Source organism: Coregonus clupeaformis, chromosome 16 (assembly GCF_020615455.1).
Source record: "Coregonus clupeaformis isolate EN_2021a chromosome 16, ASM2061545v1, whole genome shotgun sequence".
In the NCBI taxonomy this organism is placed as follows: Eukaryota; Metazoa; Chordata; class Actinopteri; order Salmoniformes; family Salmonidae; genus Coregonus; species Coregonus clupeaformis.
In genome coordinates, this window is record NC_059207.1 from 38,212,579 (window position 1) to 38,236,980 (window position 24,402).

At 48.0% G+C, this 24,402-nt stretch overlaps 1 protein-coding gene across 1 annotated transcript in view; it reads left to right on the forward strand.

Moving 5' to 3' along the window:
* The window catches only part of LOC121584783 (transmembrane protein 132C-like), a 253,640-nt gene that overhangs the window by 224,786 nt on the left and 4,452 nt on the right, over positions 1-24,402 (forward strand). Inside the window, exons 7-8 of the mRNA XM_041900894.2 lie at positions 3,923-4,196; positions 22,797-22,988. Of these exons, the coding sequence (XP_041756828.1) occupies positions 3,923-4,196; positions 22,797-22,988 (466 nt within the window). The remainder of the gene's footprint in view (positions 1-3,922; positions 4,197-22,796; positions 22,989-24,402) is intronic.

Genomic DNA, 24,402 nt, shown 5'->3' on the forward strand with positions numbered 1-24,402 from the left:
AAAATATGATTTTTCATATATTCATAATATTTATACTATGTACTTGCGCTTGTGTCCTCAAAAGTGAGTACACCTCAGCAATTTATAAAAAAATTTATCAGAAAGGTGAGTTCCAGACCTTTCTAAAACTATGCAACATTACCACTTATTGTTTATGGCCATCATGAAAAATAATTATGTTTGAGTATGTCTATTTAGGCGGAAGTCAAAATGTTGTCCTATCATTCAACTTAAAGTGCAATGTTGTTTTTAAAATTGAATGACCCTGTACCAGTGCCTCTTGCCCCTCTATATTAAGTATATCCTCCCTTGTGTGTAGTATTGCGTACAGAGGGAGCCCTGATCACACTGACTGTATTGGATTACTGTCACGGTGGGCTCACACAGGGTAATGAGGGCAAGTGTTGGACACAACTACCATGGTTGCTTCTGGTTCCTTCTGGCTCACTGCAAGGCCTGACATTATTAGAGCTGTCTGAAGGTCACACATCTCCCCACCGGGGCCGAGGCCTCGTCTCCAATAGCACCTTACCACCATTCTGCTGGCCTCACACTCTTTGACATCTATCAATGGAGGGAGCAGACATCAGGTCAACCTAGTGTAATTAGTACTGGACATGTTCACTATTGGACCTGGTTTGAGTCCCCTCTCTCACCTGCCAGCCTGGAAATGAAGGTGTCTGGCTCCTTTATAATTAGCTGTTACCTTATTCAACATTTTCACTGACTGAGCTGAGAGGCATATAGTTTGGATTTGTGGGGGCTTGTTGTGTTATGTAGGATGTTGTTTTCCAACTGTGTGTTGGTATGCCCCTATCAGCAGGAACAGCCCATTTCTGTTGTCCTTGTTGATGAGAGTGTGTCCGGTCTGGCATGGCTGCTGACAGACCGCTGGGAGTTTGTTCCCTCCCTGTCCTCCTCTCATCTTTGTTTATCAGGGAATAACAGGCGTAACCTTGCAAAGTAGCGGGGTGACTGGTGACGAGAGCGGGCACCGGGCACCCGTCCACAGTCGAAGGAACCCACAGAGCACTGGCCCAGTCAGAGCCACAATACCAAGAGAAGGGACCTGCCTCCGTCAGATAGGCTGCTAAGTGATCCACACAGACGAGAGAGAGAGAGAGAGAGAGAGAGAGAGAGAGAGAGAGAGAGAGAGAGAGAGAGAGAGAGAGAGAGAGAGAGAGAGAGAGAGAGAGAGAGAGAGAGAGAGAGAGAGAGAGAGAGAGAGAGAGAGAGAGAGAGAGAGAGAGAGAGAGAGAGAGACCGAGAGAGACCGACCACTGGGATCCAGATTATGTGTGTCCAGGCCTGGGAGTGGGGTGTTTGCCAGAACGCTAGCTCCACAGTCTTGCATTTGCGGGGTTTGCCTCCCCCTCGCAGCAGCCCCCACCAATACTTGTACATGGTAAGTGTTTACAGGCAGGCACATTCATTAATTCCCCTCGCTCAGGGATACAAGTGTGCTCTCTGTGAGGGATGTGCAACATGTCATGATGATTTTCTTCTCATGGCTATGTTTCCTTTGTTCCGGGACCGGGTTGCCTTTGTGAAGGGTTCTTATGTTCTGTTTTTAGAACATCTGCATGTTTCTCTATATAAGGGCTTGTGTATTGTCCTCAAATGCTGACCTTGCCAAAACAATGTCACTTACTGTACTCTTTCGACATTACAATTTGGACACGCTCTTAAATAGGCGGCTGGTAGCCTAGCGATTAAGAGCTTTGGGCTAGTAACAAAAAGGTTGCTGGTTCGAATCCCCGAGCCGACTAGGTGAAAAATCTGTCGATGTGCCCTTGAGCAAGGCACTTAATCCTAATTGCTCCTGTAAGTCGCTCTGGATAAGAGCGTCTGCTAAATGACAAAGAAATGTACAATAAAAAGCAATCAATGTTCTTGGAAGAAAAAATGCAGCTGCAGTACCGTCCATCTCTCTCTCCAAATGACCTTCATTACATCTTTGTAACAGAAAAGGAACATGCAGCAAAATGCCAAAACAAATACCCGACAGAATCCATGGGGAAGTGGAAAATCAGCATGACACAAACATTAATATGCATCTGTTCCGAAGCTAAATTTGGAAATGAGAGTGAATGAAGCACAGAGAGAAATTGCTTTCAGATACAGGTTGTTCCCAGAGTTTGATTCGTCTATTAGATTAACTATAGATTAGATTGGAGATCGCTGCACAGTGCCCTGCTGCAGATTAGATTTATGCCAGGAGTAAAATACCAGCTAGGTAGGGATTGGGAGCCATCAGTTGATAATGCACACATGACTTCTGATTGATATGCCCTCTGTGGCCCACTCACACTGCCCCCAATCACATCCTCATACTGCACCAATCACATCCTCACATGGCCCCAATCACATCCTCATACTGCACCAATCACATCCTCACACTCTGCCCCAATCACATCCTCACCCTGCCCCAATCACATCCTCACATGGCCCCAATCACATCCTCACCCTGCCCCAATCACATCCTCACACTGCCCCAATCATATCCTCACAGTGCCCCAATCACATCCTCACTCTACCCCAATCACATCCTCTCTCTTCCCCAATCACATCCTCCCACTCTGTCCCAATCACATCATCACACTGCCCCAATCACATCCTCACTCCATCCCAATCACATCCTCTCTCTTCCCCAATCACATCCTCCCACTCTGCCCCAATCACATCCTCACACTGCCCCATCACATCCTCACACTGCCCCAATCCCATCCTCACTCTGACCCAATCACATCCTCACTCTACCCCAATCACATCATCACACTGCCCCAATCACATCCTCACTCTACCCCATTCACATCATCACACTGCCCCAATCACATCCTCACACTGCCCCAATCACATCCTCACTCTCTGCCCATACTCTGACTAATCCTCTAGACTGGACCTAGCCACTACCCAGACCCTGTTCCTAGGAGCTGGAAGACCCTCACTGTAGAGAGTATGAGTGGATAAGTATGAGTGCACAGTAATCTGTCAATAAACAAGATAAGTTGAACCCTAACCACAGTTAAATTGGAAATGTCACGCTAGAGTGTAATAAAGGCAGACAGGCTTTTGCAGTTCTTTATTCACTTTCCTTTTTGTATTATGTCTTACTGAAGACTAATTCCTTGATTGATGTGAAATAACCCTTGTCCTGAAATCCCTCTGATCTTGTCAGTGGAAGTCCTGTGCCTTAACTCTACTACCCAAGGCTGATCTCTAACACGCTTAGCTAGTGTCTTCATTGCCATACCCTGTTTTGCCACACATCGAAGGATACTAATTAAGGGTGTTGGACAGGGAAACAGAGACAATGAGAGAGGATAATCAAAAGAATAACATTTCAAGTGAATAACTTTCACTCTTTTCTCTCCCATCATGGTATCAAACCTTGTGTGTGTGTGTGTGCGTGTAGCCATGTGTGTGTATGTGTAGTCATGTGTGTGTGTATGTGTAGGCATGTGTGTGTCCGTGCATGTGTGTGTGTGTTTATGGTCAGACATGAGGTGATGAGGTGATGAGGCAGCAGGACAAGCGAAGCCCTGTGATTATTACACTGTTGACGAAGCACGCCTGTCCGGTCCCGTTGCTTGACATCAGTGCTGCTGTGGCAGCATTTACTCACACAAAGCAAACACTACTATTTATCTCACTAGAAGTGAGCTGTGTATCTATGACATACAATTACTTGTTTAAAAGCAACTTTATAGGTAAATTCCACAAAAGCAACCTTGTAAGCCTTGTTTTCACATTGCAAGAAATATTCTAATTGAGAAAGTCCATTCTTTAAGATGATTGGTTGCCTATAGCAACCTGAACAGGATTTGCTATCAGTGGGTGGGTGTTAGATGTTCATGTTAGACATGTCCAGAGGTTAGTTTAGGCTTTCATGTTATATGACTGCCTCTGTTTGTGATGGCAGGTCTGCACGGGACAGTGATGATGAGGATGATGAAGACCGGAGAGGGAGGAGCTGCACGTTACAGTACCAGAATGCCATGGTTCGAGTTTTGACATACTTTGTGGCCGAATCCACCGACCCACGTGGTCAGCTGACCTTCATGCTGGGCAGTGATTGGCAGGTGGACATCACTGGGCTGGTGTGGGACTTCCTGAAGGTGGAGAACCCCCAGATAGCTCAGCTACAGGACAGACGCATACTTGTGGGACTAGACATGGGGATGACCACCATCCAGGTACGCTGTATGTCTGTGCATGTGTGTTATAATCAGGAGTTTCCGTTCAATGGCAGAGCAAAAATTAACAGAGCAAGTGAGTTAGAATTGAGAGAGGAGTGAGCGGGGGTGGAAGGAATTTGAAAATATAACCGTAAAACATCCCTCAGTTTCAATAATAGGGCTGAAAAATACCTTAAAACAGTCATCTTAAGTAAGTCATAAGTTATAACAATGGGATTTGCAAATGTCGAGTGGAGGAGATAATATCTATATTTTTGTTTCACCAACATTTTCCTTATCACCTTGTGCAGTCAGCCAGGCAGGTTGTTATCAATGGTCCCATGTCCCCAGCTTTAGGCTGTGGTGACAGTAAATGGGGCCTCACCCTGGTGCAGAAAGGAAGGATGTCATCTCTCACTAGCAGGGCCCCTTCATTTGTCAGCCTCCGCTGGCTAACTGGATAAATAGCAGTCAGTTAATGACGTCTGTGTGAAACTGATCAGCAGCCTGACAGTCTGGACTCATCCATCTGTCTGCAGGCAGACGTGCCCTCATCTCCACACCCATCCCCCAGCTCCCGCCTCCCGTTAGGCTGGGCACAGAGGAAAACACCCTACAGCGGAAAACAGCACGAGATGAGACATTTTACATTTACATTTTAGTCATTTAGCAGACGCTCTTATCCAGAGCGACTTACAGTTAGTGAACACATATATATATATTTTTATACTGGCCCCCCGTGGGAATCGAACCCACAACCCTGGCGTTGCAAACACCATGCTCTATCAACTGAGCTACATCCCTGCCGGCCATTCCCTCCCCTACCCTGGACGACGCTGGGCCAATTGTGCGCCGCCCATGAGTCTCCCGGTCGCGGCCGGCTGCGACAGAGCCTGGATTCGAACCAGGATCTCTAGTGGCACAGTTAGCACTGCAATGCAGTGCCTTATACCACTGCGCCACTCAGGAGTACAAAACTGTGAATAACTTTCTGTTTGTCTGTCACACTGACTACCTCTCAAGAGAGCTGGTGATGCGTTTCTGTGAATGGGCACGCAGTGAAAGATAAAATGTATTTCCAAAATGACATTAATGAAATTAGATTTGCACTAATTAGATTACCAGGAAAAGTCAATTAACAGCAGAAATTAGCACATGATTGGTCCTTGCCTACTCCATTGTGTATGCTGGTGGTTTTCTGTCCACATCATCATTTGATGAACGTTTTATGAACAAACACCTGACAGTGAATACTGGAAGGGCTTGTTCAGGTCACCCCAATTACTGACAAATAACTAAATCTATATACTCATCAATTTAAATGGAAGCCAGCATAATGTTGGAAGGCATTAAGGTCAGAGCTGAGAATCATTGCAGGATTTACAGAGCATCCGAGAATAATGTAATAACAGGCTCCCTACCTAAATATGGTAATGTGTTGCGTGACAACAAAGTGAAGGTGATGTTTGATGTCCACTCAGCCGTGAGCACATTAATTTGAATGAGTGTGTGGCTTTATACACAGGTGTATACCAGCCTTTTATATACAGCGCATTCTGAAAGTATTCAGACCCCTTGACTTTTTCCACATTTTGTTATGGTACAGCCTTATTCTAAAATGGATTAAATTGTTTTTTTCCCTCATCAATCTACACACAATACCCCATAATGAGAAAGCCAAAACAGGTTTTTAGAAATGTTTGCAAAAAACTAAAAAAAACTAAAATGGAAATATCACATTTACATAAGTATTCAGACCCTTTACTCAGTACTTTGTTGAAGCACCTTTGGCAGTGATTACAACCTTGAGTCTTCTTGGGTATGATGCTACAAGCTTGGCACACCTGTATTTGGTGAGTTTCTGCAGAACCTCTTGAGTTCTGTCAGGTTGGATGGGGAGAGTCGCTGCATAGCTACAGTGGCTTGCGAAAGTATTCACCCCCTTTGGCATTTTTCCTATTCTGTTGCCTTACAACCTGGAATTAAAATAGACTTTTGGGGGGTTTGTATCATTTGATTTACACAACATGCCTACCCCTTTGAAGATGCAAAATATTTTGGGGGGTGAAACAAACAAGAAATAAGACCAAAAAACTGAAAACTTGAGCGTGCATAACTATTCGATCCCCCCCCCCCCCCACCCCAAAGTCAATACTTTGTAGAGCCACCTTTTGCAGCAATTACAGCTGCAGGTCTCTTGGGGTATGTCTCTATAAGCTTGGCACATCTAGCCACTGGGATTTTTGCCCATTCTTCAAGGCAAAACTGCTCCAGCTCCTTCAAGTTAGATGGGTTCCGCTGGTGTACAGCAATCTTTAAGTCATACCACAGATTCTCAATTGGATTGAGGTCTGGGCTTTGACTAGGCCATTCCAAGACATTTAAATGTTTCCCCTTAAACCACTCAAGTGTTGCTTTAGCAGTATGCTTAGGGTCATTGTCCTGCTGGAAGGTGAACCTTCGTCCCAGTCTCAAATCTCTGGAAGACTGAAACAGGTTTCCCTCAAGATATTCCCTGTATTTAGCACCATCCATCATTCCTTCAAATCTGACCAGTTTCCCAGTCCCTGCCGATGAAAAACATCCCCACAGCATGATGCTGCCACCACCATGCTTCACTGTGGGGATGGTGTTCTCGGGGTGATGAGAGGTGTTGGGTTTGCGCCAGACATAACATTTTCCTTGATGGCCAGAAAGCTCAATTTTAGTCTCATCTGACCAGAGTACCTTCTTCCAAATGTTTGGGGAGTCTCCCACATGCCTTTTGGTGAACACCAAACGTGTTAGCTTATTTTTTTCTTTAAGCAATGGCTTTTTTCTGTCCACTCTTCCGTAAAGCCCAGCTCTGTGGAGTGTATGGCTTAAAATGGTCCTATGGACAGATACTCCAATCTCCGCTGTGGAGCTTTGCAGCTCCTTCAGGGTTATCTTTGGTCTCTTTGTTGCCTCTCTGATTAATGCCCTCTTTGCCTGGTCCGTGAGTTTTGGTGGGCGGCCCTCTCTTGGCAGGTTTGTTGTGGTGCCATATTCTTTCCATTTTTTTATAATGGATTTAATGGTGCTCCGTGGGATGTTCAAAGTTTCTGATATGTTTTTATAACCCAACCCTGATCTGTACCAGCGGAGGAAGGAGGAGGTCGTCGGGTAAGCTTGGCGTCGGGTAAGCTTGGCTTTATACATAGCTTGGGCTTTGTCGAGTAAGGCTTAAACTATGTATTTAGATTGTAGTTAGGTATTGTAGGTAGTTATCGTGGGTTGTTGTATGTAATTATTGTAGGTTAGTATTGTATTCGGCTGTGCCCGGTGTAGCACGAAGCTAGCTAGCTAACCCACCACCTGGACTAGCTGGTGAGTAGCTATTAGCAACGGTATAGTTGTTTCACGCCTGAGAGTGCCTGTAATTACGCCAGCTGGCTGCCTACAATAATTACATACAATAATTGCCTACCATTCAGCTGTTTTCTAACCTCATTGTCTGAACCGTTAACGTTAGGTAGCAAGTGGCTACTGTGCTTGAAATTTAGCTAGCTTGTTGCTACCTGGATAGCTACTAGTAAACAATAGCTGGAACGACCGAGCGAACAGACGCGAACTGGCTGAGTCAATTCAGTGGCTAGCTTTGCACTTGGCTAGCTAACAGTAGCTGCTTGGGGTAAGTCATAACCTACATTTGTGTTTTGTTTTTTACATATTGATAGCCCGAGTTGTTCAAGGAATTCGGGACATGGGTGACTAGTTAACGTTAGTTTGGCTCACTCTGTGTGTTCGTGCCGTGAAAGGAGGGGTTCTTCTTTGTCTGAAAGCAATGGCTAGCTAGTTTGCTAACTATTCTAGCTAACTAACTGGCTGAATAAGTTGACGACGGACTCGCTCAAGCTGTCGGGACTAACCCACAACGTTAGACACGGACACGAACGATCTGCTTGCGTGTTGATACACTGGTGGTTTGTTGTGGCCGAGTATTGGCGCTAAACCGTGTTGTTGGAGTCCGGCATGCTAGCTGGCTGTGGCGTCTTATGACTAAGTGCCTGGACGATTTTCACGGAATAATACTGCACCTAGTTAGCTAGCTGAATAAACTAAGTTAGTCTATTCCTAGAAAACATTGAACCGCTGTAGTTTACAACAATTATAGTTTCTGAGGTGGAAGTTGGGAGAGTTATATTTGGGAGTTGTGGTGAGGGAGGCCCCGCTCTCTCCTTTCCCAGATGTTTAGTTCATTTCATTCCGATCTCCTCTGCATTATTGTAGCCATCTGCTGCAGCCTGTCAACTATGCCTCTGCCTATCCCTGTTCTCTCCTCTCTGCACAGGCTAAACAAACGCCACACACCGCGTGGCTGCTGCCTCTCTAACCTGGTGGTCCCTGCACGCACGACCCACGTGGAGTTCCAGATTTCAGGCAGCCTCTGGAACTGCCGTTCTGCTGCCAACAAGGCAGAGTTCATCTCAGCCTATGCTACCCTCCAGTCCCTCGACTTCTTGTCGCTGACGGAAACATGGATTACCACTGAAAACACTGCTACTCCTACTGCTCTCTCCTCATCTGACCATGTGTTCTCGCATACCCCGAGAGCATCTGGTCAGCGGGGTGGTGGCACAGGAATCCTCATCTCTCCCAAGTGGACATTCTCAATTTTTCCCCTGACCCATCTGTCTATCTCCTCATTTGAATTCCATGCTGTCACAGTCACTAGCCCATTTAAGCTTAATATCCTTGTCATCTATCGCCCTCCAGGTTCCCTTGGAGAGTTCATCAATGAGCTTGACGCCTTGATAAGTTCCTTTCCTGAGGATGGCTCACCCCTCACAGTTCTGTGGGATTTCAACCTCCCTACGTCTACATTTGACTCATTTCTCTCTGCCTCCTTCTTTCCACTCCTCTCCTCTTTTGACCTCACCCTCTCACCGTCCCCCCCTACTCACAAGGCAGGCAATACGCTTGACCTCATCTTTACTAGATGCTGTTCTTCTACTAATCTCACTGCAACTCCCCTCCATGTCTCCGACCACTACTTTGTATCCTTTTCTCTCTCGCTCTCCTCCAACACTACTCACTCTGCCCCTACACAGATGGTAATGCGCCGTCGCAACCTCTCTCTCCCGCTACTCTCTCCTCTTCCATCCTATCATCTCTTCCTTCTGCTCAATCCTTCTCCCTCCAATCTCCTGATTCTGCCTCCTCAACCCTCCTCTCCTCCCTTTCTGCATCCTTTGACTCTCTATGTCCCCTATCCTCCCGGCCGGCTCGGTCCTCCCCTCCAGCTCCGTGGCTTGATGACTCATTGTGAGCTCACAGAACAGAGCTCCGGGCAGCTGAGCGGAAATGGAAGAAAACTAGACTCCCTGCGGACCTGGCATCTTTTCACTCCCTCCTCTCTACATTTTCTTAATCTGTTTCTGCTGCTAAGGCCACTTTCTACCACTCTAATTTCCAAGCATCTGCCTCTAACCCTAGGAAGCTCTTTGCCACATTCTCCTCCCTGCTGAATCCCCCCTCCCTCTCTGTGGATGACTTCGTCAACCATTTTGAAAAGAAGGTTGACGACATCCGATCCTCGTTTGTTAAGTCAAATGACACTGCTGGTCCTGCTCACACTGCCCTACCCTATGCTTTGACTTCTTTCTCCCCTCTCTCTCCAGATAAAATCTTGCGACTTGTGACCGCAGGCCGCCCAACAACCTGCCCGCTTGACCCTATCCCCTCCTCTCTTCTCCAGACCATCTCCGGTGACCTTCTCCCTTACCTCACCTCGCTGATCAACTCATCCTTGACCTCTGGCTATGTCCCTTCCGTCTTCAAGAGAGCGAGAGTTGCACCCCTTCTCAAAAAAACAACACTCGATCCCTCTGATGTCAACAACTACAGACCAGTATCCCTTCTTTCTTTTCTCTCCAAAACTATTGAGCGTGCCGTCTTTAGCCAACTGTCTTGCCATCTCTCTCAGAATTACCTTCTTGATCCAAACCAGTCAGGTTTCAAGACTGGTCATTCAACTGAGACTGCTCTTCTCTGTGTCACGGAGGCTCTCCGCACTGCTAAAGCTAACTCTCTCTCCTCTGCTCTTGTCCTTCTAGACCTGTCTGCTGCCTTTGATACTGTGAACCATCAGATCCTCCTCTCCACCCTCTCCCGGGGAAGGACTGCCTGTTCCATGATCTCGCCATCACGGTTGACAACTCCGTTGTGTCCTCCTCCCAGAGTGCGAAGAGCCTTGGCGTGACCCTGGACAACACCCTGTCGTTCTCCGCTAACATCAAGGCGGTGACCCGATCCTGTAGGTTCATGCTCTACAACATTCGGAGAGTACGACCCTGCCTTACACAGGAAGCGGCACAGGTCCTAATCCAGGCACTTGTCATCTCCCGTCTGGATTACTGCAACTCGCTGTTGGCTGGGCTCCCTGCCTGTGCCATTAAACCCCTACAACTCATCCAGAATGCCGCAGCCCGTCTGGTGTTCAACCTTCCCAAGTTCTCTCACGTCACCCCGCTCCTCCGCACACTCCACTGGCTTCCAGTTGAAGCTCGCATCTGCTACAATACCATGGTGCTTGCCTTCGGAGCTGTGAGGGGAACGGCACCTCCGTACCTTCAGGCTCTGATCAGTCCCTACACCCAAACGAGGGCATTGCGTTCATCCACCTCTGGCCTGCTGGCTCCCCTACCTCTGCGGAAGCATAGTTCCCGCTCAGCCCAGTCAAAACTGTTCGCTGCTCTGGCACCCCAATGGTGGAACAAGCTCCCTCACGACGCCAGGACAGCGGAGTCACTCACCACCTTCCGGAGACATTTGAAACCCCACCTCTTTAAGGAATACCTGGGATAGGATAAAGTAATCCTTCTACCCCCCACTTACCCCAACCCAAACCCCAACCCAAAAACAAAACAACAAAAAAACATTGTAAAGTGGTGATCCCACTGGCTATAAGGTGAATGCACCTATTTGTAAGTCGCTCTGGATAAGAGCGTCTGCTAAATGACGTAAATGTAAATGTAAATGTACTTCTCCACAACTTTGTCCCTGACCTGTTTGGAGAGCTCCTTGGTCTTCAAGGTGCCGCTTGTTTGGTGGTGCCCCTTGCTTAGTGGTGTTGCTGACTCTGGGGCCTTTCAGAACAGGTGTATACAGTGGGGAGAACAAGTATTTGATACACTGCCGATTTTGCAGGTTTTCCTACTTACAAAGCATGTAGAGGTCTGTAATTTTTATCATAGATACACTTCAACTGTGAGAGACATAATCTAAAAAAAATCCAGAAAATCACATTGTATGATTTTTAAGTAATTAATTTGCATCTTATTGCATGACATAAGTATTTGATCACCTACCAACCAGTAAGAATTCCGGCTCTCACAGACCTGTTCGTTTTTCTTTAAGAAGCCCTCCTGTTCTCCACTCATTACCTGTATTAACTGCACCTGTTTGAACTCGTTACCTGTATAAAAGACACCTGTCCACACACTCAATCAAACAGACTCCAACCTCTCCACAATGGCCAAGACCAGAGAGCTGTGTAAGGACATCAGGGATAAACTTGTAGACCTGCACAAGGCTGGGATGGGCTACAGGACAATAGGCAAGCAGCTTGGTGAGAAGGCAACAACTGTTGGCGCAATTATTAGAAAATGGAAGAAGTTCAAGATGACGGTCAATCACCCTCAGTCTGGGGCTCCATGCAAGATCTCACCTCGTGGGGCATCAATGATCATGAGGAAAGTGAGGGATCAGCCCAGAACTACACGGCAGGACCTGGTCAATGACCTGAAGAGAGCTGGGACCACAGTCTCAAAGAAAACCATTAGTAACACACTACGCCGTCATGGATTAAAATCCTGCAGTGCACGCAAGGTCCCCCTGCTCACGCCAGCGCATGTCCAGGCCCGTCTGAAGTTTGCCAATGACCATCTGGATGATCCAGAGGAGGAATGGGAGAAGGTCATGTGGTCTGATGAGACAAAAATAGAGCTTTTTGGTCTAAACTCCACTCGCCGTGTTTGGAGGAAGAAGAAGGATGAGTACAACCCCAAGAACACCATCCCAACCGTGAAGCATGGAGGTGGAAACATCATTCTTTGGGGATGCTTTTCTGCAAAGGGGACAGGACGACTGCACCGTATTGAGGGGAGGATGGATGGGGCCATGTATCGTGAGATCTTGACCAACAACCTCCTTCCCTCAGTAAGAGCATTGAAGATGGGTCGTGGCTGGGTCTTCCAGCATGACAATGACCCGAAACACACAGCCAGGGTAACTAAGGAGTGGCTGCGTAAGAAGCATCTCAAGGTCCTGGAGTGGCCTAGCCAGTCTCCAGACCTGAACCCAATAGAAAATCTTTGGAGGGAGCTGAAAGTCCGTATTGCCCAGCGACAGCCCCGAAACCTGAAGGATCTGGAGAAGGTCTGTATGGAGGAGTGGGCCAAAATCCCTGCAGCAGTGTGTGCAAACCTGGTCAAGACCTACAGGAAACGTATGATCTCTGTAATTGCAAACAAAGGTTTCTGTACCAAATATTAAGTTCTGCTTTTCTGATGTATCAAATACTTATATCATGCAATAAAATGCAAATTAATTACTTAAAAATCATACAATGTGATTTTCTGGATTTTTGTTTTAGATTCTGTCTCTCACAGTTGAAGTGTACCTATGATAAAAAATTACAGACCTCTACAAGCTTTGTAAGTAGGAAAACCTGCAAAATCGGCAGTGTATCAAATACTTGTTCTCCCCACTGTATATACTGAGATCATGTGACAGATCATGTGACACTTAGATTGCACACAGGTGGACTTTATTTTACTAATTATGTGACTTCTGAAGGTATTGGTTGCACCATATCTTATTTAGGGGCTTCAGAGCAAAGGGGGTGAATACATATGCAAGCACCTCTTTTCCGTTATTAATTGTTTAGAATTTTTTTAAACAAGTTACTTTTTTCATTTCACTTCACCAATTGGGACTATTTGGTGTATGTCCATTACATGACATCCAAATAAAAATCCATTTAAATTACAGGATGTAATGCAACAAAATAGGAAAAATGCCAAGGGAGATGAATACTTTTGCCAGGCACTGTATCTTCAGGTCTCTCCAGAGATGTTCGATCAAGTCCTGGCTGGGCCACTCAAGGACATTCAGAGACTTGTCCCGAAGCCACTCCTGTGTTGTCTTGGCTGTGTGCTTAGGGTCATTGTCCTGTTGGAAGGTGAACCTTCGTCCCAGTCTGAGGTCCTGAGCGCTCTGGAGCAGGTTTTCATCGAGGATCTCTCTGTACTTTTCTACATTCATCTTTCCCTCGATCCTGACTAGTCTCCCAGTCCCTGCCGCTGAAAAACATCCCCACAGCATGATGCTTCCACCACCATGCTTCACCGTAGGGATATGCCAGGTTTTCTCCAGACGTGACGCTTGGCATTCAGGCCAAAGAGTTCAATCTTGGTTTCATCAGACCAGAGAATCTTGTTTCTCATGGTCTGAGAATCCTTTAGGTGCCTTTTGGCAAACTCCAAGCGGGCTGTCATGTGCCTTTTACTGAGGAGTGGCTTCCGTCTGGCCACTCTACCATAAAGATTGGTGGAGTGCTGCAGAGATGGTTGTCCTTCTGGAAGGTTCTACCATCTCCACAGAGGAACTCTGGAGCTCTGACAGAGTAACCATCGGGTTCTTGGTCACCTCCCTGACCAAGGCCCTTCACCCCCGATTGGTCAGTTTGGCTGAGAGGCCATCTCTAGGAAGAGTCTTGGTGGTTCCAAACTTTTTCCATTTAAGAATGATGGAAGCCACTGTGTTCTTTGGGACTTTCAATGCTGCAGACATTTTTTGGTACCCTTCCCAAGATCTGTGCCTCGACACAATCCTGTCTCGGAGCTCTACGGACAATTCCTTCAACCTCATGGCTTGGTTTTTGCTCTGACATGCACTGTCAACTGTGGGACCTGACATAGATAGGTGTGTGCCTTTCCAAATCATGTCCAATCAATTGAATTTACCACAGGTGGACTATAAACAAGTTGTAGAAACATAAAGGATGATCAATGGAAACAGGATGCACCTGAGCTCAATTTCAAGTCTCCTAGCAAAGGGTCTGAAAACTTATGTAAATAAGGTATTTCTGTTTTTTATTTTTAATACATTTGCAAAAATGGCTAAAAACCGGTTTTTGCTTTGTCATTATGGGGTATTGTGTGTAGATTGATGAGATTATTATTTTTTAATCATTTTTAGAATAAGGCTGTAACGTAACAAAATGCGGGAAAAGGGAGGACTCTGAATACTTTCAAATCAAATCAAATGTTATTTGTCACATTCGCCGAATACAACAGGTGTAAACCTTACAGTGAAATGCTTACTTACAAGCCCTTAACCAACAATGCAGTTTTAAGAAAGAATACCCCCAAAATCACTAAAAAATTTAGCAGCAGTACAAATAACAATAGCGAGGCTATATACAAGGGTTACCGGTACCGAGCCAATGTGTGGGGGCACCGGTTAGTCAAGGTAATTGAGGTACATGTAGGTAGAGTTATTAAAGTGACTATGAATAGATAATATACAGAGAGTAGCAGCAGCGTAAAAGAGGGGCGGGCAATGCAAATAGTCTGGGTAGCCATTTCATTAGATGTTCAGTAGTCTTACGGCTTGGGGGTAGAAGCTGTTTAGAAGCCTCTTGGACCTAGACTTGGCGCACCGGTACCGCTTGCCGTGTGGTAGCAGAGAGAACAGTCTATGACTAGGGTGGCTGGAGCCTTTGACAATTCTTAGGGCCTTCCTCTGACACTGCCTGGTATAGTGGTCCTGGATGGCAGGAAGCTTGGCCCCAGTGATGTGCTGGAACATACGCACTACCCTCTGTAGTGCCTTGCGGTCGGAGGCCGAGTAGTTGCCATACCAGGCAGTGATGCAACCGGTCAGGATGCTCTCGGTGGTGCAGCTGTAGAACCTTTTGAGGATCTGAGGACCCATGCCAAATCTTTTCAGTCTCCTGAGGGGGAATAGGCTTTGTCGTGCCCTCTTCACGACTGTCTTGGTGTGCTTGGACCATGTTAGTTTGTTGGTGATGTGGACACCAAGGAACTTGAAGCTCTCAACCTGCTCCACTACAGCCCCGTCGATGAGAACGGGGGCGTGCTCGGTCCTCTTTTTTTTCCTGTAATTCACAATCATCTCCTTTGTCTTGATCTCGTTGAGGGACAGGTTGTTGTCCTGGCACCACACGGCCAGGTCTCTGCCCTCCTCCCTATAGGCTGTCTCGTCGTTGTCGGTGATCAGGCCTACCACTGTTGTGTCATCGGCAAACTTAATGATGGTGTTGGAATCGTGCCTGGCCATGCAGTCATGAGTGAACAGGGAGTACAGGAGGGGACTGAGCACGCACCCCTGAGGGGCCCCCGCGTTGAGGATCAGCATGGCGGATGTGTTGTTACCTACCCTTAACACCTGGGGGCGGCCCGTCAGGAAGTCCAGGAACCAGTTGCAGAGGGAGGTGTTTAGTCCCAGGGTCCTTAGCTTAGTGATGAGCTTTGAGGGCACTATGGTGTTGAATGCTGAGCTGTAGTCAATTAATAGCATTCTCACATAGGTGTTCCTTTTGTCCAGGTGTGAAAGGGCAGTGTGGAGCGCAATAGAGATTGCATCATCTGTGGATCTGTTGGAGCGGTATGCAAATGGAAGTGGGTCTAGGTTTTCTGGGATAATGGTGTTGATGTGAGCCATGACCAGCCTTTCAAAGCACTTCATGGCTACAGATGTGAGTGCTACGGGTCGGTTGTCATTTAGGCAGGTTACCTTAGTGTTCTTGGGCACAGGGACTATGGTGGTCTGCTTGAAACATGTTGGTATTACAGACTCAGACAGGGAGTGGTTGAAAATATCAGTGAAGACACTTGCCAGTTGGTCAGCGCATGTTCGGAGTACACGTCCTGGTAATCCATCTGGTCCTGCGGCCTTGTGAATGTTGACCTGTATAAAGGTTTTACTCACATCGGCTACGGAGAGCGGGATCACACAGTCGTCCGGAACAGCTGATGCTCTCATGCATGTTTCAGTGTTACTTGCCTCGAAGCGAGCGTAGAAGTAATTTAGCTTGTCTGGTAGGCTCGTGTCACTGGGCAGCTCGTGGCTGTGCTTCCCTTTGTAGTCTGTAATAGTTTGCAAGCCCTGCCACATCCGACGAGCGTTGGAGCCGGTGTAGTACGATTCGGTCTTAGTCCTGTATTGACGCTTTGCCTGTTTGTTGATTTGTTGGAGGGCATAGCGTGATTTCTTAAAAGCTTCTGGGTTAGAGTCCGTCTCCGTAAAAGCGGCAGCTCTAGCCTTTAGCTCAGTGCGGATGTTGCCTGTAATCAATGGCTTCTGGTTGGGGTATGTACGTACAGTCACTGTGGGGACGACGTCATCGATTCACTTATTGATGAAGCCAGTGACTGATGTGGTGTACTCCTCAATGCCATCGGAAGAATCCCGGAATATATTCCAGTCTGTGCTAGCAAAACAGTCCTGTAGCTTAGCATCTGCTTCATCTGACCACTTTCTTATTGACCGAGTCACTGGTGCTTCCTGCTTTAGTTTTTGCTTGTAAGCAGGAATCAGGAGGATATAATTATGGTCAGATTTGCCAAATGGAGGGCGAGGGAGAGCTTTGTACGCGTGCCTGTGTGTGGAGTAAAGGTGGTCTAGAGTTTTTTCCCTCTGGTTGCACATTTAACATGCTGGTAGAAATGAAGTAAAACAGATTTAAGTTTCCCTGCATTAAAGTTCCCGGCCACTAGGAGCGCCACCTCTGGATGAGCGTTTTCCTGTTTGCTAATGGCCATATACAGTTCATTGAGTGCGGTCTTAGTGCCAGCATCGGTTTGTGGTGGTAAATAGACAGGTACGAAGAATATAGATTAAAACTCTCTTGGTAGATAGTGTGGTCTACAGCTTATCATGAGATACTCTACCTCAGGCGAGCAAAACCTTAGAGACTTCCTTAGATATCGTGCACCAGCTTTTGTTTACAAATATACATAGACCGCCACCCCCTTGTCTTACCAGAGGCTGCTGTTCTATCCTGCCGATACAGTGTATAATCCGCCAGCTGTATGTTATTCATGTCTTCGTTCAGCCACGACTCGGTGAAACAAAAGGTATTACAGTTTTTAATGTCCCATTGGTAGGATATTCGTGCCTGTAGTTCGTCCACTTTATTATCAAGCGATTGTAAATTTGCCAATAGTATCGATGGCAATGGGAGATTATCCACTCGTCGCCGGCTCATTGCCAAGCACCCCGATCTCCTTCCGCGATATCTTGTCAGGGCGACGTGTATGCTGTGAGCGAAGTCAAGCGCAGGACACCGAGCTACTGGCAGACGAACTTTACTTGCACAGTAATCAAAATTACAAACAAAACCTCCAAACAGGGAGGAACAAAATACGCATACACCCGAACACTGCCGACCTCACGGAAAACAATCACACACAATAACCAATGAGAGACAGGGGGTTATAAAGAAAATACAATGTAACATAATGGGAAACAGGTGAAAACAATCAAGACAAACTAGACAAACACCGAAACATCGATCGGTGGCAGCTAGTACTCCGGAGATGACGAACGCCGAAGCCTGCCCGAGCAAGGAGGAGGAGCAGCCTCGGCTGATTCCGTGACAGTACCCCCACCTTGACGCGCGGCTCCAGCCGTGCGCCGACCCCGGCCTCGGGGATGGCCAGGAGGACGCGGAGCAGGACGAGTCGGATGACTCCGGTGGAAGTCCCTCAACATGGAGGGATCTAGGATGTTCCTCCTAGGGACCCAGCACCGTTCCTCCGGACCGTACCCCTCCCACTCCACGAGATACTGCAGGCCCCCCATCTGACGCCTCGAATCCAAGATGGAACGGACTGAGTATGCCGGAGCCCCCTCGATGTCCATCGGGGGCGGAGGAGCCTCTCGTACCTCACTCTCCTGGAGTGGACCAGCCACCACCGGCCTGAGGAGAGACACATGGAACGAGGGGTTAATGGGGTAATTAATGGGCAGTTGTAACCTATAACATACCTCGTTCAATCTCCTCAGGACTTTAAATAGCCCCACAAACCGCCGACCCAGCTTCCGGCAGGGCAGGCGAAGGGGCAGGTTTCGGGTCGAGAGCCAGACCCGATCTCCCGGTGCATACACCGGAGCCTCACTGCGGTGGAGATCGGCGCTCGCCTTTTGCCGCCTGATAGCCCGCTGCAGATGGACATGCGCAGCGTTCCAGGTTTCTTCCGAGCGCCGAAACCACTCGTCCACCGCAGGGGCTTCGATCTGGCTCTGATGCCAAGGTGCCAGGACCTCAGAAACCTACCCACATCCTGGTTCACTCTCTCCACCTGCCCATTACTCTCGGGGTGAAAACCTGAGGTAAGGCTAATCGAGACCCCCAGACGTTCCATAAACGCCCTCCAGACTCTAGAGGTGAACTGGGGACTCTGATCAGACACTATATCCTCAGGCACCCCGTAGTGCCGGAAGACGTGTGTGAACAGGGCGTCAGCAGTTTGTAGGGCAGTAGGGAGACCTGGCATAGGAATGAGACGGCAGGCCTTCGAAAACCGATCCACAACGACCAAGATCGTCGTGGTCCCCTGGGAGGGGGGAAGGTCCGTGACAAAATCCACCGATAGGTGAGACCACGGCCGTTGTGGAACGGGTAGGGGTTGTAACTCCCCTCTGGGCAGGTGTCTAGGCGCCTTACACTGGGCGCACACCAAGCAGGAGGAAACATAAACCCTCACGTCCTTAGCTAAAGTGGGCCACCAGTACTTCCCACTAAGGCAGTGCACTGTCCGACCAATACCAGGATGACCAGAGGAGGGTGACATGTGAGCCCAATATATCAATCGATCGCGAACCTCGAGCGGCACATACTTCCGACCCTCTGGACACTGTGGGGGAGTAGGATCGGTACGTAACGCCCGCTCGATGTCCGCATCAACCTCCCACACCACCGGTGCCACCAGACAAGACTCCGGAAGTATGGGAGTGGGCTCAATGGTCCTCTCCTCTGTGTCATATAGTCGGGACAGGGCGTCTGCCTTAGCGTTCTGTGACCCTGGTCTATAGGTGAGCTTAAATACAAATCGGGAAAAAACATAGCCCACCTTGCCTGGCGAGGGTTCAGCCTCCTCGCTGCCCTGATGTACTCCAGGTTACGATGGTCAGTCAGAATGAGAAAAGGGTGTTTAGCCCCCTCAAGCCAATGCCTCCACACCTTCAGGGCTTGAACCACAGCTAACAGCTCCCTGTCCCCCACGTCATAATTGCGCTTCGCCGGACTGAGCTTCTTAGAATAGAAAGCACAGGGGCAGAGTTTTGGTGGTGTACCCGAGCGCTGAGACAGCACAGCGCCGATCCCAGCCTCGGACGCATCCACCTAAACTTGGAACGCCAAAGAGGGATCCGGATGTGCCAGCACCGGAGCCGAGGTAAACAGGTCCTTCAGATGTCTAAACGCCCTGTCCTCCTCAGCCGACCACTGCAGACGCACCGGACCCCCCATTAGCAGGGAGGTAATGGGAGCTTCTACCTGTCCAAAGCCCCGGAAAACCTCCGGTAGTAATTGGCAAAACCCAAGAACCGCTGCACTTCCTTCACCATGGTGGGAGTCTGCCAATTACGCACGGCAGAAACGCGGTCAATCTCCATCTCCACCCCTGACGTGGACAACCGATGTCCTAGGAAGGAGATGGACTCCTGGAAGAACAGACATTTCTCCGCCTTCGCATACAGGTCATGCTCTAACAGTCTACCAAGCACTCGACGCACCAGGGACACATGCTCGGCTCGTGTAGCGGAGTATATTAGAATGTCATCAATATACACCACTACACCCTGTCCATGCAAGTCCCGGAAAATCTCGTCCACAAATGATTGGAAGACTGAAGGAGCATTAATTAAACCGTATGGCATGACGAGGTACTCATAGTGACCCGAGGTGGTACTGAATGCTGTCTTCCACTCATCTCCCTCCCTAATGCGCACCAGGTTGTACACTCTCTTGAGATCCAATTTTGTGAAGAATCGCGCCCCGTGTAATGACTCCGTCATACTAGCAATCAGAGGGAGAGGATAGCTGTATTTGATTGTGATCTGATTGAGACCACGGTAATCAATACACGGGCGTAAACCCCCATCCTTCTTCTTCACAAAAAAGAAACTTGAGGACGCAGGGGAAGTGGACGGCCGTATGTATCCCTGTCTCAGAGATTCTGTGACGTATGTCTCCATAGCCGCCGTCTCCTCCTGAGACAGAGGATACACATGACTACGCGGAAGCGCAGCGCCTACTTGGAGGTCTATCGCACAATCCCCCTGTCGATGAGGTGGTAATTGAGTCGCCTTCTTTTTACAGAAGGCGAGTGCCAAATCGGCATACTCAGGTGGAATGTGCATGGTGGGAACTTGGTTCGGGCTTTCCACCATCGTTGCCCCTACGGAAACACCTACACACCGCCCAAAACACTGATCAGACCATCCCTTGAGAGCCCTCTGTTGCCATGAAATGTTGGGGTCATGAGATGTTAACCAGGGAAGCCCCAACACCACGGGAAATGCAGGAGAATCAATCAAATACAAACGTAGTATCTCCTCATGGCCCTCCTGCGTTTTCATCCTGAGAGGCGCTGTGACTTCCCTAATCAATCCTGACCCCAAAGGGCGGCTATCTAGGGCATGGATGGGGAAGGGCACATCAACAGGTACAATAGGAATCCCTAACTTATAGGTGAATTGGCGATCGATAAAATTCCCAGCTGCGCCTGAATCTACTAGCGCCTTATGCTGGGAGTGAGGAGAAACCTCGGGAAACACAACTTTAATACACATATGCGCAACAGAGAGCTCTGGGTGAGTTGGGTGCCTACTCACCTGGAATGACTCATCAGTGCGCTGCCTACTGCCTCGATTCCTAGGAGACCCTCCCCAGCACCGACCAGCAGTGTGTCCTCTGCGGCCACAGTTGGTGCAGGGGACGGCCTCCCTCCTGGTCTCTCTCCTGGTCTCCCTAGCACCAGCACCTCCGAGCTCCATAGGGGTCGGCTCGGAAGTGCTGGGGGATGGAATGGACGGCCCTGAATCCGGACATCCGCGGGCGAATGGACATGTCCACCAGTTGGTCGAAGCTGAGGTTGGTGTCCCTGCAGACCAATTCCCGACGCACGTCCTCCCTCAGGCTACATCTGTAGTGGTCGATGAGGGCCCTCTCATTCCATCCCGCGTTGGCAGCCAGCGTCCGGAAGTCCAGCGCGAACTCCTGTGCGCTCCTCCTCCCCTGTCTAAGGTAGAATAGACGCTCACCCGCCGCTTTACCCTCTGGTGGATGATCGAATACTGCCCTGAAGCGGCGGGTGAACTCCGCATAGTTGACAGTAGCGGCGTCTATTCCCCCCCACTCGGCGTTGGCCCACTCCAGCGCCTTGCCGGACAGACAGGAGATGAGGGCGGACACGCTCTCGTATCCCGAGGGCACCGGGTGGATGGTTGCTAGGTAGAGTTCAACCTGGAGCAGGAGACCCTGACACCCGGCCGCTGTGCCATCATAAGCCCTCGGGAGCGAGAGCCGAATCCCACTGGACCCCGGAGGTGAAGCGATCGGCATCGCCGATGGTGGTGGTATCGTTGGAGGAGGCGTAGGCAGACCCCCTCTTTCCCATCGCTCAATAGTGCTCACCACCCGTTCCATGGAGGTGCCGATAGCCTGGATCATGGCCGCTTGGTGTTTGACGCGTTCCTCCATTGATCCAGCTGGCACCGCCGCTCCTGCTGACTCCATGAGTGGTGTGTGATTCTGTCAGGGCGACGTGTATGCTGTGAGCGAAGTCAAGCGCAGGACACCGAGCTACTGGCAGACAAACTTTACTTGCACAGTAATCAAAATTACAAACAAAACCTCCAAACAGGGAGGAACAAAATACGCATACACCCGAACACTGCCGACCTCACGGAAAAAAATCATACACAATAACCAATGAGAGACAGGAGGTTATAAAGGGAATACAATGTAACATAATGGGAAACAGGTGAAAACAATCAAGACAAACTAGACAAACACCGAAACATCGATCAGTGGCAGCTAGTTCTCCGGGGACGACGAACGCCGAAGCCTGCCCGAGCAAGGAGGAGGAGCAGCCTCAGCTGATTCCGTGACATATCTCCTTTTCTTTCTACTGCGAATGACGGGGATGAGCAAATCCCTCTCGTCCGACTCATTAAATAAAGATTATTCGTCCAGTTCAAGGTGAGTAATCGCTGTTCTGATGTCCAGAAGCTATTTTCGGTCATAAGAGACGGTAGCAGCAACATTATGTACAAAATAAGTTACAAACAATACGAAAAAACACACAAAATAGCACGGTTGGTTAAGAGTCCATAAAACGGCAGCCATCCCCTCCGGCGCCATCTTCTGAATGCACTGTATGTAATGAAATCTTTTGAAAGACCAGCTCACTCACATCCCCTCTATATCAAAAGAGTTCAGGTTTGATGATTTTTGGGTAAATAATTTGTCCTCACAAGTAACTTGTTTCTTTCAAAGAGTAATACTTTTCATGTCCCGCCCATAATCTGGCTCGCTCTCTCTCGTGTGTACTGGCCCAGGTGCTATCCCCCCTGTCTGACTCCATCCTGGCAGAGAAAACTGTGACGGTGGTGGATGACAAAGTGACCATCACAGAACTGGGGGTGCAGCTGGTCACCGGCCTGGCTCTGTCCCTGCAGCTCAGCCCAGGAAGCAACAGGGCTATCCTCGCCACGGCAACCACACAGGAAGTGCTGCAGAGCCCCAAACAGGTCATTTCAACATACTGTATATCTTCAGAAATGACTGTCCTACTCGGTTGGCAGTCCCTTTGAGTAAGGGAGGGATTTTACCACAGTGATGCAACAGTGACAATGTTAATTACTGTAGTTTATTTAATGTGAACCATGACTGTTTTCATCCCATTTCACACAATTGCAGTCCTTTAATGTAAACAATTAGTAAGAACTGCAAACTGTGTGTGTGTGCACGCGTGCATGCATGGTTGTGTGAGTGTATTTGTTTGTTCCACTGCATTCCTAACCCTCTTAATTCCAACTCTTGAAAGGCAGAGTGTGACAGAATGTGTTTCCTTAGGCATCTAATAGAAAGGGAAGCTTAATCTCAGAGCGTGTAAAAGCAACACTGCCCTAGCTGTCCTATCATCTTTCTCCCTCACTCTCCTTCTCTTGTGACCTCTTTGATCTGTCCATCAGCTTCTCCAACACACCCTCTATCTTTCTGTTCCTCTCATCCCTTTCTCTTTCTAGTGAGGGAAAGAATGGAGGACAGGCTACTTTTATCAGTCCAACTCTGTAGGGAGGATGTCCGTGCGGAGATAAGCGGCCAGTAATTCCCCTAGCGGATCTGTAATTAGAGAGCAATGGCGGACCACTGAGGGTTCCCCTGCTCCCAGGGATTTGTCATGTGGCCATATTAAAGAGCAAATAGCAGAATCACAGCAAGAAAGGGACTTAAGATGCTTGGATGTGTCATATCCTTATTTGCATGAACTGTCTTTAATGTGACTGACTGTTATTTTCACTATGTTTTATTCTGTGTCGCCTCGGCTCTCAGAGCACAGCAGCAGAGTCAGCGAAACAGTGGGTCTTAGTGAGCTTTCCTCTACCTCCCCTTTCCTGCTATTATAGTATATGAGTCTGAATGACTCACAATGTTGTAGGCCTACATCTCTAAAAGTATTACCAAAAAGAGTACAAGTATATTTTGTTGTTGTTTCCTTACGTTCTGATCTTTTGAACCTTGTCCTTTTGAAGTATTGAGTAGTCAGGCAACTTTGCTTTCTTGTGCCTCATGGAAATTGTTTAATTTGTTTTATTTAGCCATTTAACAATTACTCTGTAAGGTGTTGTTTACACTTAGCTTGCCTAATGAAATAATAGCACAGGAAAATTGCAGAAATGGTCTTATTTATACATTCTTAGAACTAATAAATAAATGGATTTTAAATTGGTATTTTTGAAGCCTTCATTATTCTCTACTTATGTTGAGATTGTTGCTGCTCTTCAAAATGTGATAATGCGACCTGTGTGAGGTCGCTGTCAGTGTTACATTAGAAAAATATTTGTCTTTATTTGTTATTTTCTTTGCTCTTGTTCAATGTAAGTAGTCATGTTTGTGTTTGGTTCTGTGTGTGTTACCTACTCACTGTGTGTGTGTGTATGT